This window comes from Diplotaxodon limnothrissa, linkage group LG3 (genome assembly GCF_057381915.1).
Source record: "Diplotaxodon limnothrissa isolate DT_005_m linkage group LG3, D_limnothrissa_male_GT1.1, whole genome shotgun sequence".
Classification (NCBI taxonomy): Eukaryota; Metazoa; Chordata; class Actinopteri; order Cichliformes; family Cichlidae; genus Diplotaxodon; species Diplotaxodon limnothrissa.
Window position 1 is genome coordinate 58,470,237 of NC_140598.1, and position 18,995 is coordinate 58,489,231.

An 18,995-nucleotide genomic window follows, 5' to 3' on the forward strand; every position below is an offset into this window, starting at 1 on the left:
ATTTGTGAACTGCAGGCTAATCTCAATACTAGGACTTAAGGTCAGGATGAAGTGGAAATGCAAAATGAAAGAAGCAGATGATGAATGGTGCAGACCAATTATCCACGTGAAGACTAAAAGCAAAGATATTGGATATTAAGGATATACATGTGAAATTTCAAGAAAATTCATTTAATTTCTGTGCAACAGTAAATTGCAAGCTAGCATGAGTCCGTTAGCTTTGCATGTGAGCCCAGAAACCACATGTGTACAGGTCTGACTATAAACTCTGATCTATTCCTCTGTAAAATACAAGAGTTTTCCTTTGATTTCACAATCATTTTAAGCTGACTAAACATTAAGGGCCAGATTTATAAATGGGTAGCGTGTGAGCTTAGAGCTGGTTTCCCACCTGTTACACGCAATGTTGTCACGGCGCTTTCTTTGTAAATTCCAACATTACCTTTTTTTGCACTAAAACTCAGTTTGCGCTAATAAATCAGGTCCTCTTTGATCTGACTTACACAAAATTAAGTAAATGTTAGCTTATGTTAAAAAAAAAACATAAGCATTGAATGTACCGTTAAGATTCTGACAATGATGTCTGTCAGTGAAATTTGAGGCTTTATGTGTTGTGTTATGTAATCCTAAATGATCTGTTTCTTAGCACTGACACGGACCCACCCTACAGTAACAGTTAGCGTAGACATGCGCCATAATTGGAGCTACAAATGCATAAAAAAATGTTTGTCTTTGTGTGTGGATTCCCAAAGAGAGGGGAGTGGAAGGACTTCTTTCAGGACACACAGCACAAAACTGGTTTCAAAGAGGGAGATATCTTATCAATTCACATAAAGAAGCTGCAGAACTGTATTTAGAAAGAAATCCTGCTGCTACTTCCAACATAAGATGAAGCAATTTGATATGAAAGTTTGCATTTCTTTAACCTCCAATAATAAATATGAACCAAACCACTGAAGATGAAGCTATTCTTGATTGCTTTAATTATTTATTGTGTATAGATCTTTTGCCTCAGTCGCCATACATGCATTGGGAGTTGTTCTCCAACTGCACAGTATGGCTGCTGCATTGATGCATTTTTCCAATGAACAGCACCAACCAGTGCAGTATATGTAGGCTTTCATGCTGCACACAAGGGGAGCATCTTGCATAGCTAACTAGGTGAATTTCATTGCCTTTAGACTCTTAAGAAAAAAGCTGTGGGATGTCAGTATTTCTTCATATTAACTGTGCAACAAAAACACCAAAGTATACAGTTACCCACCTTTTCACCCTTTGGACCAGGAGGGCCCTATGAAGAGACAGAGAGAGAAAAAACAGATTGTTCAAACTATTACAGCATAAAAAAAACGAAGAAACTATGTTCCAAGTCACTTGTAATTGTGAAGACAATCATGATGTTGTCTGGAAATATAACAAAACTATTTAAAACCGGGGTGACCAATCACGTTAAAAAACAAACACAGCCGCTAAGCGAGGCTCGAACGTCAAGAAGTGAGACACAACTGAAAGATTAATAAACTGACTTTGTGTACTTTCTGACATCTTTCACGATTTGATTAAAATCCGCTGTCACAAACTGGGAAACAGTGCACTGTAGGCAGCAGGGCTTATGCAAACATACAATTAAAACCTAAAACAGGCCCAAATCAAGTCCATGTTTACTTAGAGGATCAAATCCAGCAATCTCCAACCAAGTATTGGCAGGCACGTTGTAAAAAAATGTGCCCTGAAAAAGAGGACTACGTCTTTTTTTTTTGGTGAGGTAGCTTCCAGCATCCGTCAGTCGGCAGGCAGCACCTCCTGGGTGGGCTCTGTAAAAGATCGTGGAGTTAAGGAGAGGATCTGACAATGAGGTGTGCATCCACATGCTGAGCTTAACGAGTACGTGTTAAAAACTGCTTCTTCTTTTTAAATTCAAGTTGAATGCTGAAGTATGTTGGGTTTTTTCTTGGGAGGTCAGGCATTTGATCATCAAGTATTAGATCATCAACTAACTGACCACCTGCTTAGCAACAATGTTCCTGAGCTCCTGGAGAAACTGCTGTGCCAGTATTAATCTGCATTTCACTTACAAAAGAAATCCTATTTGCTTTCACTGGCCATAAATAAAATGTGAATATGAGAACAGATCAGAATCTTTAAAAACCACAAAATGATATGCAGGTAAAAGGAACAACTTGTTCACGAGTAGTTTTAGCATTAAGCACAAAAATCTGTAGTGGTTAGCATTCCAGGCTAATCCTGCTCTAACGCTGTTTGTTTCCAAATACAAAAATATGCTGACACTAATCCATAGATTGATGATATTAGTATAAAACCTGTGTTTGGATGCTGTTCCTTTCAGTCTATGGACCAGTGACCCAGAATAGCAGGCTTGGGCTTCCACTGCGCTGGCACACATTAGCAGAGTCTAAAACTGAAATGCTCCAGAGGTAATTCAGCAGTTTTCCTCAGCCAATTTCTGCCACACTGCTGAGAGGTAAGAGAGCCATAGCCAGGTTTCTCCCTGCTCGCTGCCTTTGGATATTATTTTTGATGCTTATTTAACTGTCTGTAACATTTTAGTTATGTATAGTAGTTCGTGCAGTCCCAACTGGATCTGCACAGGGGCTAATTTGCCTTGGTTTTGGGGGTTGTGAACCTGCACATCAAGCTTGTGCGGTGCATCATCCCATTTATTTAAATACGAGGCTTCCTCAAGCCTCAGCGCAGGCCGTAATCCAGACACAAACATCTGAGGACGTGCTCCTGCTGTTCCTTGACCAGCCGTGCAAAGAGGCACAACACACTTGTAAATACAAAATGGGAATATTAGGAAAACAATGTTTCCGACTGCAGTTCCCTGGGGAGGAATAAAGAGGCAGAATATTGGAATCAAATGTGACTTTTACATTTATAATGATGCTGAGGCATTCCAGAGGGGCTAAATAAGTTTCCAATGTTTTCCTCAAAAAGGAAGGCCGCTAAAGGAAATTGGTGAAACTTTGTTTTTTCTTTTTTCTTTTCTTTTATTTGTTTGAGGAAATTGCCTTTGGATAATGGGAGGCCATTGACATTACTACAAACACAAATGGCTGGAAGAAAAAGAAATATAAATATAAGCACTGCATCGTTTCACAAAAGCCTGTTTAACGTATGATGCTTGGCACTAACACATGCAGTTGGCGCAGATAATTACCAGGCTGATTTGCTGTGCGCCACATTATGTGTAAATGAAGGGAAATTGCAGCATTATATGATGTAGCAACACAATAAATCCAGAATGTGGAGCAACATAATGAAACTTCATCAAGCCCATGTTGAGCTCTGATAACTGGGAATAAATAAGGATAATGTAGCTGGAGGTGTTGGTTGGGCCAGTTGGTGTCATCCTGGGGTTTAAATAGATATTCTTTATTGTTACATCATTACTGAAGTTATAACTGTCATGGTCCGCGGCCCGGCGTCCGGGGTGCTGCTGGGATGTCCACGTCCACGAGCGTGGCTGCTAACCCCACACCTGCATCCCATCCCAGGCGATCATCAGGTGGACTATTTAATCCTTCCCTACCTGCTGCTCCACGCCAGTCCGTAGTCGCCTCTCAGCGGTAACGTACGCCTGCGGGAAAAGAACTCTACAGAGACATAACCCACACATAGATTGGGCCGGAAAAAGTATCGCGAGCTGGAGTGTGTTTTGTCTGGCGAACTGCCTGAGGTCAGCCGTTCCCTCCGCCTCAACGGAACGGAGGCCCGCCCCGCCACCCGCGCCGGACCTCTCTTCCGTGCCCCCCGACTATCACGATCTCCAGCAGGTGTTCAGTAAAGATGAGGCGCTCTCACTCCCGCCTCACCGTCCATATGACTGTGCTATCGATCTGCTCCCGGGTGCATCGCTGCCCTCTAGCAGATTATACAACCTGTCTCGCCCCGAAAGAGAAACCATGGAGAATTACATCCAGGAGTCGCTAACTGCAGGACGTATTAGGCCGTCATCCTCTCCCGTGGCTGCGGGTTTTTTCTTCGTGGGAAAGAAAGACGGGACGCTCCGCCCGTGCATCGATTACAGGGGGCTGAATGACGTCACCGTCAAAAACAAATATCCCCTCCCACTCATTAGTTCTATTTTTAACTCACTCCAGGGAGCTACGGTCTTCACCAAACTAGATCTGCGGAACGCCTACCACCTGGTACGGATACGTGAAGGCGACGAGTGGAAGACCGCCTTCAATACCCCACTAGGGCATTTTGAATATCTGGTGATGCCGTTCGGGTTAACGAACGCCCCGGCGGTTTTTCAAGCCCTAGTCAACGACGTGTTACGGGATTTCATGAACGTGTTTGTTTTTGTTTACCTGGATGATATTTTGATTTTCTCCAAGACGCTCGAGGACCATCGCATCCATGTGAGGAGCGTGCTACAACGGCTGCTCGAAAATAGACTGTACGTAAAAGCGGAAAAGTGTGAGTTCCACGCCTCATCCATTTCCTTCTTGGGCTACATCCTCGCTGGTGGGCAGGTGAAGACCGACCCGGTGAAGATCAAAGCAATATTGGAATGGCCGGTTCCGGAGACACGAAAGAAGCTTCAGAGCTTCTTGGGGTTTGCGAATTTTTATCGCCGTTTCATTCGAAACTACAGCCAGGTGGCCGCGCCTCTCACCCAACTCACCTCACCCAAGGTGTCTTTCACATGGTCCCCTGAGGCCCACGCAGCCTTCGCTAAATTGAAGCGATTATTCACGTCCACACCCATTCTGACCCATCCTGACTCTTCTAAACAGTTTGTTGTTGAGGTCGACGCGTCTGATGCGGGAGTCTGGGCGGTTCTTTCCCAGCGGTCTGGGCCCCTGAACAAACTCCGGCCGTGCGCCTTTTTCTCACGCCGACTCACCCCCGCGGAGAGGAATTACGACATCGGCGACAGGGAACTCCTAGCGGTAAAACTCGCATTGGAGGAATGGCGTCACTGGCTGGAGGGGACCGAACAGCCCTTCGTTATATGGACGGATCATAAAAATCTACTGTACCTTAGAACCGCCAAGAGGTTAAATCCCCGTCAAGCTCGCTGGTCCCTATTCTTCGCCCGCTTCAACTTCACACTCTCCTATCGTCCCGGGTCACGAAACATCAAACCCGATGCGCTCTCCCGTCGGTATTCCCCCGACAGCGAGGCGCCCCCCCCCCGCCACCATCCTGCCTGCCTCCTGCGTGGTGGGTGCTCTCACCTGGGAGATTGAGGAGACCATTCGCCAAGCGCTCCCGGGGGACCCTGACCCAGGGACTGGACCGCCAGGACGGCGCTTCGTTCCCGCCGCCGCCCGGGGAGCAGTCATCCACTGGATCCACACAGCACGATTCGCGTGCCACCTGGGCGTGAGCAGAACGGCGCGCCTCCTCAGCAGACACTTCTGGTGGAAATCGCTACTACGGGACGTGAGGGACTACGTGTCTGCCTGTGCCGTCTGCGCTCGTAATAAATCATCCACGAAACATCCCATGGGCCAGCTCCACCCACTCACTACTCCCCACCGGCCCTGGTCTCACATCTCGCTCGACTTTGTTACCGGTCTCCCCACCTCTTCTGGAAAATGTGTCATCCTCACCGTTGTGGATCGGTTTTCTAAGGCCGCCCACTTCGTCCCGCTAGCCAAGCTGCCCTCGGCTGCTGAGACTGCCCAAGCGTTAGTCACGGAAGTCTTCAGGCTCCACGGAATTCCCCTGGACATTGTCTCCGATTGCGGTCCCCAGTTCACCTCACAAGTGTGGAGGACCTTCTGCTCCATTCTCGGCGCCAAGGTCAGTTTGAGTTCCGGTTTCCACCCGCAATCCAATGGGCAAACTGAACGCCTTAATCAGGAGCTGGAGACTATGCTGAGGTGCGTAGCCAGTCAAAACCCCTCCTCCTGGGTTACTTACCTGCCCTGGGTGGAGTACGCCCACAATACTCACACCTCGTCCTCCACCGGCTTGTCTCCTTTCGAAGCGTCCCTCGGGTATCAGCCTCTGCTCTTCCCGGAAGAGGACCTGTCCCTCTCCGTCCCGTCGGCCCCTCATCACCTCCGGCGCTGCCAACGTGTGTGGCGCTGCGCTCGCCGCGCCCTCCTGCGCACAAAGGAACGACAGGCGCACTACGCCGATCGTCGCCGCGCCCCAGCCCCTGACTACCAGCCGGGACAGAAGGTTTGGTTGGCTGCTGGGAACATCCCGCTCCGGGGCACGTCCCGCAAACTGGCTCCCCGTTTCATCGGGCCGTACGAAGTGGGCCGAGTCATCAACCCGGTGGCGGTCAGGCTCCGGCTTCCGGCCTCTCGGCGTGTGCATCCCACGTTCCATGTATCTCAACTTAAGCCGGTCCGCCTCAGCCCCCTGTGCCCTCCTTCCGAGCCCCCTCCTCCCGCCCGGCTCGTCGGCGGCCATCCGGCCTATGCGGTCCGGCGGATCCTGGATGCGCGCCGGCGCGGGCGCGGCTGGCAATATCTTGTGGATTGGGAGGGGTACGGCCCCGAGGACCGCCTCTGGGTCCCGCGCTCCTTCATTCTGGACCCTCGTCTCATCTCTGCTTTCCGTGCTTCTCTCCGCAGGCGGGGTCCCGGCCGGTCGCCTGGGGGCGACCCTTGAGGGGGGGGTACTGTCATGGTCCGCGGCCCGGCGTCCGGGGTGCTGCTGGGATGTCCACGCCCACGAGCGTGGCTGCTAACCCCACACCTGCATCCCATCCCAGGCGATCATCAGGTGGACTATTTAATCCTTCCCTACCTGCTGCTCCACGCCAGTCCGTAGTCGCCTCTCAGCGGTAACGTACGCCTGCGGGAAAAGAACTCTTATGACAAACTCTCCATCGGACCTAACACTGTTTTTTCCCTGTGTACCCAGATCACAACTCGGCGTGTTTTTGTTTTCGAGCCACCTGCCTGTCCACCTGTCCGCCTGAGATTTGGTTCACCATCAGCTTCGCCGTCTCGACCCCTTTTGGAGCTCCACCCCCCTCTGGTTCACTCGGCCCGGCTATCACCGTGAGACGCACACTCCACCTTCCCTCGTATGCTGCCTTTTTTCCGCACCCCAGTAATCTGTCTCTCTTTTTGTTTTACAGCCTCTCACAGCCCCGCTCTCGGCGTTCCCTGCGCGGTCCCTCGGTTTCTTCTGGTTCCATACGTTGTTTTTCAGGCTACCCTCACGGGACACCTTTAGTTGCAATAAAAATTACTTTCTTTATTCGCTCCTACCCTAGTGTGTGTGTTCTGCTACTGGGTCCTGCCTGCGCTCGGAACTTCGGTTCATGACAATAACATTATGAAGGTGCATTTTTTAACCCAAAACCAGATCATTCCCCACATCTTATCAAAGGTATTTTAAATTAATTTGAGTTCAATTTCATTGGTGTAGCGCCAAATAAGGAAAAGACCGCAATAATCAGAAGACCCCCTATAAACAAGCACTTGGTGAGAGTGGGAAGGAAAAACGTCCTTTTAACAGGAACCAACCCCCCTGCAGAACGAGGCTTAGGGCGAGGCAGCTATCTGTGGCACGTGGTTTGATTAAGTGAGAGTAAAAATAGCAATTCAAAAATAAACCAAGTAAAAACAAGTCAACAACATAAGAAGCCCAATGGGATGCAAACCCCGGTCTCATTGCTGATAAACCTGCAACTTTTCCAACCTAATTATGTAGGCTTCTAAAACAGGCTAGCTATCTCTTGGGAGCTAGCATCCAAACACCAAAAGACACCTTGTAAGTAAGGGCAGATCAAGCATCTGATGAGATATTATAACTGAGTTTAAATTCCTGTAAGTGTCTTTTTTGATAATCAGCACTCCTAAACATATCAGTCAAATTTTAAAACTTTTTCTCTTTTTTTTGCTGAAGTGGAACGGTACTTTTGGCACACCTATATCTCACCAAACAGTAATTCCACTCTTCCATCTGGACATGAAGCATGTGGAAATGATTTGGCTGCACAGTGTGCACCTGCTCATTATACGCTTCATCATTTGCACATCACTTAGAGAGACAACACGTGCTGGAGCTTTTCCAGAAGGTTTAAGCAAGTGCAGCAAGGGTCTTTTATAGAGACTATTAAAACAGCTCTCTTGCAAAGACTTTTTCCAAACTGTACTACAGTGGAACTGCAGTGTGTGTCTTTGTCAAACCGTCTCTGCAGCTTTGTGGTTTCAGTCTGCCCTGAGGAAGCTTTGTAATCAGCACCTGTGTCTGCTTTTCACATCTATTTTACTGCTTCTGCTCTGGCTCTGTTTCATAAGCAGGTGCTCCTTGGGTCATGGCTGTTCATTAGCAAGTTCCTCTGCTGAACACGATTAACCCTCTACAGTGCTTTCCACACCTACTAGATTGCACTTAATTCTTAAATGACTGCATGCATAGCTTAAAATAACAAACTAATTAGGTTTGGCAGAGGAGCAGTTCACTGAAATACACTTCACGTTGTTTGCGTTTTCTTCACTTTGATTTTGTATATGTCACAGGCTGGGTCTCTGACCCAGCGCTCTGAGTTCATGTTTGTATTTGTCTCATTTTGTTATGTGATTTAGTTTGTGTTATTTCCTATCTGCCTTTAGTTTAGGCAGTTATTGTTCCTGGGTTTTCTATGTTTTGGGGTTTTGTATTTATTCATCACATATTAGGTCTGTTAAGTTGTGTTGTCATGTTTTAGTTTTAGTATTTCCTGTTTTATTCTGACAATGTCATGTGTTCTTTGTTTATTGTATTTAGCTTTCCTCTCCTGGTCGTGTCATTAGGTTTATGTCTGTCAGCTGTTTCCCCCATGTGTCTCCACCTCCCCTGATCACCTCATGTATGTATTTAAGCCCTTTGTTTTCTGCATGCCAGTGTCAGGTCGTCTGCTCATCCATGTCTCATCTCCAGGTACCCATGTCAGTTCACTATGGTTAAGGTTTTTCATGTTTTGTTATTAGTTCACCCAGTTTAGGTTATTGTTTAGTTTTCACCGATGCCCTATTATTTTGTACCCTCGTTGCTAACCTCAATAAACGGCTTGTTTTGTTAATCCACACCACGTTTTGGTCTGCGTTTGAGTCCTCCTCTGCAACACATATGGTCTGCCCCAGCCAGACCGTGACAGTATAGATCAAAAATGTAAGATGCATGCTGAATTAAAAGCTTTTTTTCAGTAAAGCCCTACCAGTGTTTGATGTTTGCTAATTACGATCTGTGTGTGGATTCTCTCCATCTTCCTTCCACAGTCCAAGGTTAAGTGTGTTAGGTTAATTGGTGATAGCAAATCGGCCACAGGTGTGAATGGTTGTCTCTGGCCGATTTACGTGTAACACGTTACAAGGAAACAGTTTACTGTAATCACATTATATTTTTCAGTGACACAGTGATGTAATGCTTTGTTGTATTAAATTCAGTAATTACATTACAGTTACAATTATGATGTTCCTTGTGTTACAACGGTTCTTCAATTAGCGACATGCCATGTGGATTAAAAGAAAATAACGTCTAACAAACATGTTTTTTTTCTGCTACAGTCAGCTAATTTGAGTTCGCGTGCAGTAGGAGGAAAATGTTGGGGTGGTCTACAAAGGAAATATGGACATTAACTCCATTTTTGTTGCACAAAAGGATAATAGCACAATGGTAATGTGTAGACTGCATCCAGGACAAAAGTAACTGCACTGGGTTCGCTGCAAGCATATGCACAGATAGCATGCTAATGCTAAGCTAGCCAAAAACCCAGAGCAACATTAGCTGAGTGGATGCTAACCCCAGACCAGCAGCCAGAGCCTTAACTTCAACAGGTAACAAAAGTAGCGATGATTTGTCAGACTTGTAGCCTCCTTTTCTACCTGTTCAAGTTTTTGAAGTAGAATCACCGTGGAGATCGCTCTGAAAGCTCTTTGGGATGACTTCCAGCTTCGTGTTCATACGTAAATACCAAAAGAAAGATAGTACGTGTGTCCTCATTATGATAGGGATTTGTAAAGGTGTGTGGGTCATTTTTCGCAGTGTCAAGAGAGTAATGTAACCAGTACAGTAACAAATCACTTTCTCCTGTGAATAATAAAGTAATGTGCTGTATTATTAATTAGTATTGTGTAGTATTAATATAATACAATTGCTTTCCTTGAGTAACAACCCAAACACTGGTGTAAAGCCTGACCTTTGGCCGTCGGGATAGGCTCCAGCTGCCCTGCGACACTGAACTGGATAAGAGGAAGAAAATGGATTTTTGGATGAAAATCTTAAAAGAGCTTCATTTCATGAGCAGTAATAACCTCCTGCTCAGTTTAATGCAGTTTTTCTTTGGTTAAGCTTTACAACAGTGAGAGAGATACAGATGCTTTGGAAACGTCACTATAAACCAGCCTGAATGCATCATTTTATATCCTGAAGCCAAATAACCCTGGAGAAATAATGCAATATCCAGCAGAAAACACTGAATTGTACATTACTCAAACACAGTATCTCACAAAGAGTTTTAGAGGAGGTTTCATTATTGCTCATAAAATCAAGCTTTAAGAAGAAGAAACAGCTCTTTGGGGATTTTAAGATCTTTAATTCAGAAAACAGAGTCAATTTTTATGTATGTATTTACTTCAATGAAAGACTTTTCTCTTTGTCACCTAAAAGCATTACTTTTCTTGCGCATCTGTTTATGCCGTATTCACTTTTTTCTGTTTTTTTCCCATATTTTGTGTGAATCTGGCATACTCTCTGAGTTATTTCCCATAAAAATCTCTTCCGCGATCAAGATTACTCCCCACGCGGGCCGTCCAAAACACTAAACATGTCCTCTATATGTGAGCTGATGAATGCAGCCACCCCAAAGCAGAAGCTCTTATCCACTTATTGAAAATGACACATATCATACAGACGGTAAGCCTCACATCATCTGCTGCTCAGTGCTGGGCAAACTTATGTCAAATTTCCATCTTGAGATGATTTGTAACAGAACATCCTGTATGTATGATATTGTCAAGTTTATGGTGGACCACTGGCTCAGGATTAAGCTTCTTTTTTTTTTTCCTGTCCAGACACATGTCTAGCTTCTCATTCGAAGCCAAACCAAGACCACTCTCTCCTGCAAAGGCCTGCACGAGGAAAGCCCTGCCACCTTTAAAAAAAAGTGTGGGAGAGAAATATGGAAAGGTCTCCGGGGAAATATAAAAAGGCAAAGTGAACTGAGGCCAAACCCACAAGCAACATGGAGAACACTGTCATTTAAATCTGACAATGTAACTGACTTCACTTCATATTAGATGGAAAGAGTAAATGATGTTCAATAAAACAGTTCTGGCACTGAGGTATATTTCATATGCGCCTCCTGCAATGGTGATTACTAAGAAGTGAACAGATTGCGCAATGTCCCTCCAGAAAGCTTTTCATCTGTTCGACTGCGGCTTAGGCCTGTCGAGCCAGTTTTCATGAAACTTGGTGGAGAAGGTGAAGGAAGACCCGTCTGCTGGTTCCTTAAAACCAGTAAATAGGGCACTGACCTTAATGGAAGAGCGCCAGTTAGTGCTCTGTGTTCTGATACATTTCGACCCTGTGTCACTTACACACTCATTAGCTGACCCCCTAATTTATTCATAAGTCAATTTGATTTCTTTAGTTCCATTTTCATGTCAAAGAAATTATGTGATGATGATGATACGGTTTCAACCACCGCGGAAGCTTTTATGTGCATTGTTTCTATAATAGTCCCCTTTTATATCTCTAATTTTGGTGTTTATAAATCTTGGCCTGATCTGGAATGCAGTGACAGATTTAAATACACAAATCATGCAATTTTGTTGTTATTCCTCACATATTTCTTTTTTCATTTCCCTACAATCAGTAAGTAAGCAGTTTAACCTGTCATTCGTTATGAATGTCCATGCTCAAGCCGCAGCAGCACACAAACTGAAAAGTACATCTTTTCTGTCAGGCTAATTTTGAGCTGTCTTGCATAGAAGTCAGGACACCGAATATCCATTCTTCACATTCCTCTTCTAATATAATTTAGTCAAAACATGATGGATGAAAGCAGCACGAGGCGAGGGGCTGGCTCGCGTCCACAGCTTTAGCTGTTGTTGACACGAGCAAAACGATTCTCGTGGGTTTTGGCCGCGAGCTGCTTGTACAATCTTGCGAGACAATCCGCATAATCCGACGAGATGCAAAAAGTCAGAGATGTGCGTGCAACCTCTGTCTGGACTCGGTTGTATTCGTTTTCATCGCGGTGACCTGTTAAACTTATCGAGGTTCAGAAAAATCAATCCATCAAACTGAGCTAATATCCTCTTTTTGTGGAAGCGGGGCCAACTGGGCTGGCAGCAGTTGCTGTAGCCTGAACTACCGGCCACATGGATCCAATCATCTCACCCTGGAGCACTGGCAAACAACTACCGCTTTTACAACTTCTTCTTTACAGGCGCGCTCCTTTCACACAGCCGCACAATATCAATAAACATGTGTACACAGGAAGTTAAGAAGCTATCCTCCGGGCACCAAGTGTTGATGGGTGAAGAGGGGGCAGGTGAGGAGGGGTGAGTGGGAGGAGGGCCACAGTGAAGCGTTCGAAAGGGCTGAACCTGGACTGAAACCGAAAAGTCAGAATCAAATTTAATCCGACTGACTTCAAGCAATAATTCAACGTTTTTGTTTAGTTGCTGGGATAAAATTGCTATACTTCAGATTCCTAATTTATCTTTTACTTCTGGGATGGCTACAGCTTTAAAGGTTGAGCAGGTCATTCAAAGTATCCTTGTGCAAGACACTGAATCCCAAGTTGTTCTTGATGCGCTCATTGGAGTGTGAATGTCAGACAGAACGCACTTAATGTAGAAAAAAGTGCTTGTGTGAATGTCGTATGAGGCACTTGAGCGAAGTAGAAAAGCGCTTTATAAGTACCAGTCAGTTTACTCCAAATCTATGAGTTCTTTTGCAGCTTGGAAAGAAACGAATACAGCATTGCTGCTCTCAGCATTTGCTCTCCGCACTGCAAAAGTTCCCTTTTGACATTGCAATTATACTGAATCGCTGGTGTTAGAATCTGCAGCACGCTCTGGTTCGATTGTGCATAAAGCTCCAATACACAGAAGGACATCCAGTGCAAACATATACACCTCCATCTGCTAGTTCTGCATGGGAACCTTCAATCATACGAGCATGGGCCCCAGGGGAACTTTTCTTCAAGGCGGGAAGCTAATGGAGGACAGAGATGTGAGTAATCAGAGCAAAATGGGCAGGGACGAACGACCACAAGTGGCTGGTGCTTGTCGGGGGAATCTGGACGCAGAGGTTAGGCAGGGATAGGAAAACCACACTGGAAAACTGACTTGGGAATGGCATCTGGTTCCTATATCCACAGTGTATCACAATTAGCCGGCATAAGATGACTTTAATGTGTTATGTGTGTGTGTGTGTGTGTATGCTTGTTGTTATGTGTTTGGATGTTCTTGTGGGAGCAGGGACTCTGTGAACTGAGGAAGCCGATAGTGCGACTGGTTATATATTTACGTATGTGTGTGTGCGTTGTTTAAGTGGTATCAAATTATACAGGGAGGAGATCCTCCCTCCCGCAGGATCTCATCATTCCCGAGGAGAGAGGCATTTAAACAGCTTTAACACAAATTGTCAGCATGAAAAGCCAAATGTGCAGGCCAAATTTTTCCATGTGCAATACGTAAGCAAATTTCTGACCCACAAAATTCTTGTTGCGGACATGAAATGTTGAGGAACGGACAAGGCTCCACTTGGAAAAGTGTTTCTTTCGCTTCTTCTGCTGATTCGATCAGAACCGCACACTGGCTGCTTTTATATTTCTCATCATTTGATGTTGTGAGCAGGAGGAAAATTCCTTTCAATCACAAAGTTGTCAAGCTTTTTTCTCTCTCTCTCTCTAAAACTGCGAGCTTAACATTCATTCGGCGCTCCTTCAGCGCTACATCCAGTCATCCCTGTGAGTGTTCGGCTTGCTCAGCGAGCCAAAGTACACGACTCGGTTGGCCCGAGAGCTGCACGTCGTCATTTACTGACAAACAAGCGCCGCTGATGGGCACAGCGTGAGCAGAGGACTAACGTCGAAAAGGTCAAACTCTCAATGTTGTCACATCCAGTGCCAGTAGGCTTGTTCAAGCACCACTGCCCTTATGAGTCCAAGTAAACGCTGTCATGTCCGATAGATCCACTTTCAGCTCTCGGCGGGACTCTCTTCCCTGCCAAAGCCTGTGTGTTGTCTGCGCTCCGGCCTCTCCTGTGATGCTACGGCTGTTAGTGGACGCTTAGTTTTAAGCATACAGAACCCCACAACGCAGCAAAAAGTGTAAATGAGCACGACTTGTGAGAATGCAAGGCTTCCTCCACAAACGTCTCCTCCTCTGCATGGCAGAAGTCATCAAACTCCAGCTGGAAGATGTTTTATTAACAGGTGTGGAGCCGCAGCGCATATCAGATGAAGGATGACGAGTTGAGGGCGCCCGGACTCCTCTGCTTCACCCCAACATCGCCTCTAATCCCTGCTCCGCGACTGCATAATTCATAGATTGTGACAGATCAGCTCCAACCTGCAGCGCTGGAATCTGCGCGCAGATGAAGCGGGGAGGCGGAAACCTCTTGTCAAATACAGACACGACCAGATTTATTTACCTCATGGCTGCACTGTAGCCCTGCTTGGCCGCAGATTTCGTTGTGGTACACAGACACGCTTAAATGAGCTGAAGTTGGTTTGATGTTCCCAGTTTTTGTATCGCTTTCAAATATTTCCCCTCGTCTTTCTGACCAGATTTCAAAGCGTGCTACTTTCTCTCTCTGACTGTATAATTTTAATTTAGTATGGCATTCAGTTTGTGCTGAGAAAAAAAACACTCATGCACACACAGATACACACAGTGGAGGGTGTTAGTGGGTACTTGACTGCAGCCTCAGGGATGGTGTTTTATGCTTGATTGGCACTAAATGGTGTGCACATGGAGTGGCGAGCGCTCGGGGTTGATGTTTTGACATGAAGCGGCTTTTTCAGAGGCACAGAAAGATGAGAAAAGATAAAAAAACCAAGTAGGAAAGACATGATAACTTCGCCTCAGCTGTCAATTCGAAGAACCCCCACCCCCCTCCACCACCACCCCAGAGAATATTAATGTGCGGTAACCGAAAAAGAAAATTTTTTCGGGTTTCGGTGGCAAGGACGGGCAAATCGCTCCTCGTGTAAGTACTCTCAGTTGAAAATCATCTGTAAGGTGTCTCATTTGAACATTTTTCCAATCTGTCTGGAGAATAACAGGAGATCTCCAGCAGCATGTCGCTGGACAATTGAGTCTGCGACGTGAAAGCTGACGAATGCGCGCAGGCTCTGGAAAAAGACGAGGAAATCAAAACAACGAAAATCGCTTTTCCATATCTGAAGGCAATCAGGAGCCGCCAAAGAAGATCTTCCCTGATGACTTTTGATTGAGGAGACCTATTCTCTTTCTGTCTCTGCAAACCGCCGGTCCCCGTGCGTTCATCGGTAGCTTAGTAACGATTAAGGCACATAGATCTGTAATGACTTCTGCAGCGGTCGGTTTGTTTGGCTCCGAGGGCTGTGTACAATTTACGCAGTGTTCCCAGAGTTATAGCGGGAACTGCTGAATATTCATGCCGACGTGTCCCCTGCCATCCTCCGGTTGGCCATACCAGATGTTAAAAAAGACCCATATGAGATCACTGACACCAGAATGGGCTTTTTTATTTCAGAAACAGATTTGGTGAGCAGTGGGTGAGTCATTGCCAGATCACAGCTTTTTTTCCCCCTCGGAGCCATAAAAGCTGGACCCCTATCAAACATTTAGAGCACGTTGTGCTACCTATAAATGACTTCATCAGAAGGTGACCTGTTGGCCACAGCTGGAACACTGTCAGGTACTCATGCACAGCAGATTCACTGTCTCACTCAAAGAACCATCCTAATGAAGGCCTAAATAAAGATAAAGTAATAGCAGCATCCCATACGTTTATTGGCAAATCCACCGTCTCCTACTGCACGAACATTTCAGCGACGCTTCTGGGACTCCGATCAACTGTTGAGACACATCACAGTATGATTTTATTTGTCAGATCTAAGGCCTGGCGCGAGGGGCTGAGAAGTAAGACCACCTGCATTTACTTATGTCCCAGAACCCCGGGAGCGAGCGTCTGAGAAGGCTCGGAGGATTAACTTACAGCTTTTACAGCTCAGTCGGCACACACTATTATACCTATTCAATCACACCAGCCTTCTGGAATATAAAAAATTTTAACAGAGCTCACGCGCATGTACACACACACACGCACCGACACACACAGAGTACCCGCTTGACCTGCTTTTGCTGCAAACTGTCACAAGCTCTGGCGATTATGTATGTATGTATGCTTCTCTCTTCATCTTTAGGGAAACTCTGAGGTTTTCCATCTGAAAGACGAGCGAATCTGCGATCACCCGGCGGTGTAATGAGGTGAGATAATCTCTTCGGGTTCAGGGCGCTGGCAGGGACAGATGCTGGTAGCGAGAATTTTATAAAGCAGGCTGCGCAGATGACGGGTGAGGGTGCCTCATAGGGGTAAGCCAGTGATAAAGAGTTTATTTTAATAAGTCAGCGAGACAGCTGCTGAAATTTCTGTCAGCAAGTGTGTTGTGATTTGTTATCTTTTACCGGTACATAAACAGCAAAAAAAAAAACCACTTTTAAAAAAGTAACTTTGTCCTTAAAGTGCATTTCAGAAATAGCACTTAGGCAACTTATCAAAGATACATTATGAAATGATATAGCACAGTTATGTCCATCAGCTAAATCTGCATAGATGTTTAGCTTATGTTAGGGGAAAGACTGGGAGCGAACATAGTGAAGCCTCCATCATTCAAAACTCCCTAATTAACACGTTACATCTCGTTTCTTTAATCAATGCTAAATATCAGCGTTTAAACCCAGTGTAATTGTTTTAAGGAGGATTATGTGCAGGATTATTTCCTGAGAGCCTGAAGTATAAACCTCACCTGGTTCTTTCTTTCCTAAAATATCAAACATTTCCTTCTTCTTCTTGCTTGCATTTCTTTTTCTTGTACACAAATTGCTCTTTGCAGCACACATACCATCCCAACCTGCACTTGTCGCGTGCCCCTGCATGTGCCTTTTCCCCTGTAATCTTATACCTTACACAGCGGCATGCTGTCTGCACCTCTGTGCATGTCTTTTGCTCTGCCTTTACCTTTACGGGGTCATCACAAACGATGTGAAGCAGGCATACTTACAGGAGGTCCTGAAAAGAGAGAGGAAAAATCCCTGGTTAGTGTGTTTTCAATCAGCGATCAAACAGACACAGATCATCAATATTCCACTGGAACCACTTATCCAGAATTACTAAGAACAGAAATCAGCCTCTAGCTGAGAATTATTTTTTTGGATAGGACCGTCTTCACATTTCATCTTTGCCGCGATGCGTTCACTGACGATGAGGAATGGGAGAAAGACGGCCTCTTTCAGTAATCTTTCTACCTTACAGCAGAGAACAAAAGACTCCCAGCTATTTACCATACCGCGGTGGGGCCAACAACAGTCACCAGGCCTGGTGATCGCATTTTACATTTGCGAGTAGCTCCGATTTCACTGCTACAAGAGGTTGTGTGCTTGTTAAAGAAATACCCGCACTTTTTTTTTTTGTGAGGTGACACTCGTCTTTTGCCCAATTACTGCTGCTCAAAGGACTCGGTGCCAGCGCACTTCAGGGCTCCCCAGAACCCTGCAAATCATTTGAGGTCTTCAGGTTCTTATTAAAAAGGTACCCAGCTGCTTTAACACTGAAATAGGGTTTTTTTTCTCCTATGTCCTTGAACGCTTCTTCTTCATGACCACTGCAAATTGCTCCTACAGCTGGGGATTTTAAGGAGCCGCGTGTTTGAGCCTCACTGCTCGTTTGTTTTATGGCTCGTTGAGTTACAGTGGACCACTTAGTTTTTAATAAACCTGCACCACTATGTTGTTGTTGTTTTTTTAAGTGTTTCAGCTAGTAATTATGAGAAATCAAAGAAAAAAGTGTGATTTAAGGAAAGAAAAGGTACAATTTCCGATAAAGAACATAGCAGGCACCTTAAAGGTTTGAGGGTCTACAACTGTTACAGCTTCTTGACGGCCAGAGTAAAATCAAAAAGCACTATTAGCTGACACTGTAGCGTGTCATGTCTTTTATAATGCACAGTAAAAGTCACCAAGGCTCGGTTTCGCTTTCCGTTCTCACACCGTGACTTCCACTCGAACAAACGTTCAACCTTTCCGTGTGTAAAGTGGAACTGCTCACCTAATCCAAGCATCAATTCCTCCTTTTTTTTTGTGAGCGCAGGAGTCACAGACCTGATTATTCAAACGGGGAAAAAATATGCGAGGAAACGTCTAACACTTTCCAGCATTGACCACCTGCTAGAACAGTCTGAGCCTGTGGCTTCTCAATGCTACAAAACCTTCTTCATCCTAAACTGTCCTGCCACAATTTTCCTTTCCATATGTTAGCGGTAAACAAACAAGAGATCCTAATGAAGTATCCCATTCATTTTTAATGCATAGGTAAACATCACCGTCTCTTTTTCCTATTTGTTCTTTCTGTCAGCGGAGCCAAGTGGTGGGTGAAATCTTCCTCCTACCTTTGTAGATGAGTAAACTGCAAAACACCTCAGCATGAATTTATGGGAAACTCGCGACGGCATAGTTTCTTTTGGTTAAAGTGAATCATGAATTAAATATGCTCCCCTTCAACATCCACCAGAGTTGAGAACTTAAAAGAGGGAAATTGGATTTGCAGAAGGCTTACGGTGCAGAATTCAGCATGCCCCTGCCCATCAAGGACTGCATTTCTTCAGTCGCATAAATAATGTCTCTTAAATATCTTTTCAGTTTCTCCCCAGTGCAGTTTGTTTTGAGCGTTTCTCTGGGATTCAGGCTGAATCTACTTTTTAAAGCAAGTCAAACACGTCCTATTTGGGGGAATTCAGCGGAAATGACTGAACTAAAACTGCGTGTCAATCTGCAATTACACCGAGAGCA

General features: G+C 45.4%; 1 protein-coding gene across 1 annotated transcript in view; it reads right to left on the minus strand.

Annotated features, from left to right (window-relative positions):
• col25a1 (collagen type XXV alpha 1 chain) overlaps window positions 1-18,995 on the minus strand; it is a 155,930-nt gene that overhangs the window by 49,104 nt on the left and 87,831 nt on the right. The window contains exons 4-5 of the mRNA XM_085350983.1: window positions 17,213-17,220; window positions 1,265-1,291 (exon numbers count right to left, since the gene is read on the minus strand). Coding sequence (XP_085207109.1) covers window positions 1,265-1,291; window positions 17,213-17,220 — 35 coding nt within the window. The remainder of the gene's footprint in view (window positions 1-1,264; window positions 1,292-17,212; window positions 17,221-18,995) is intronic.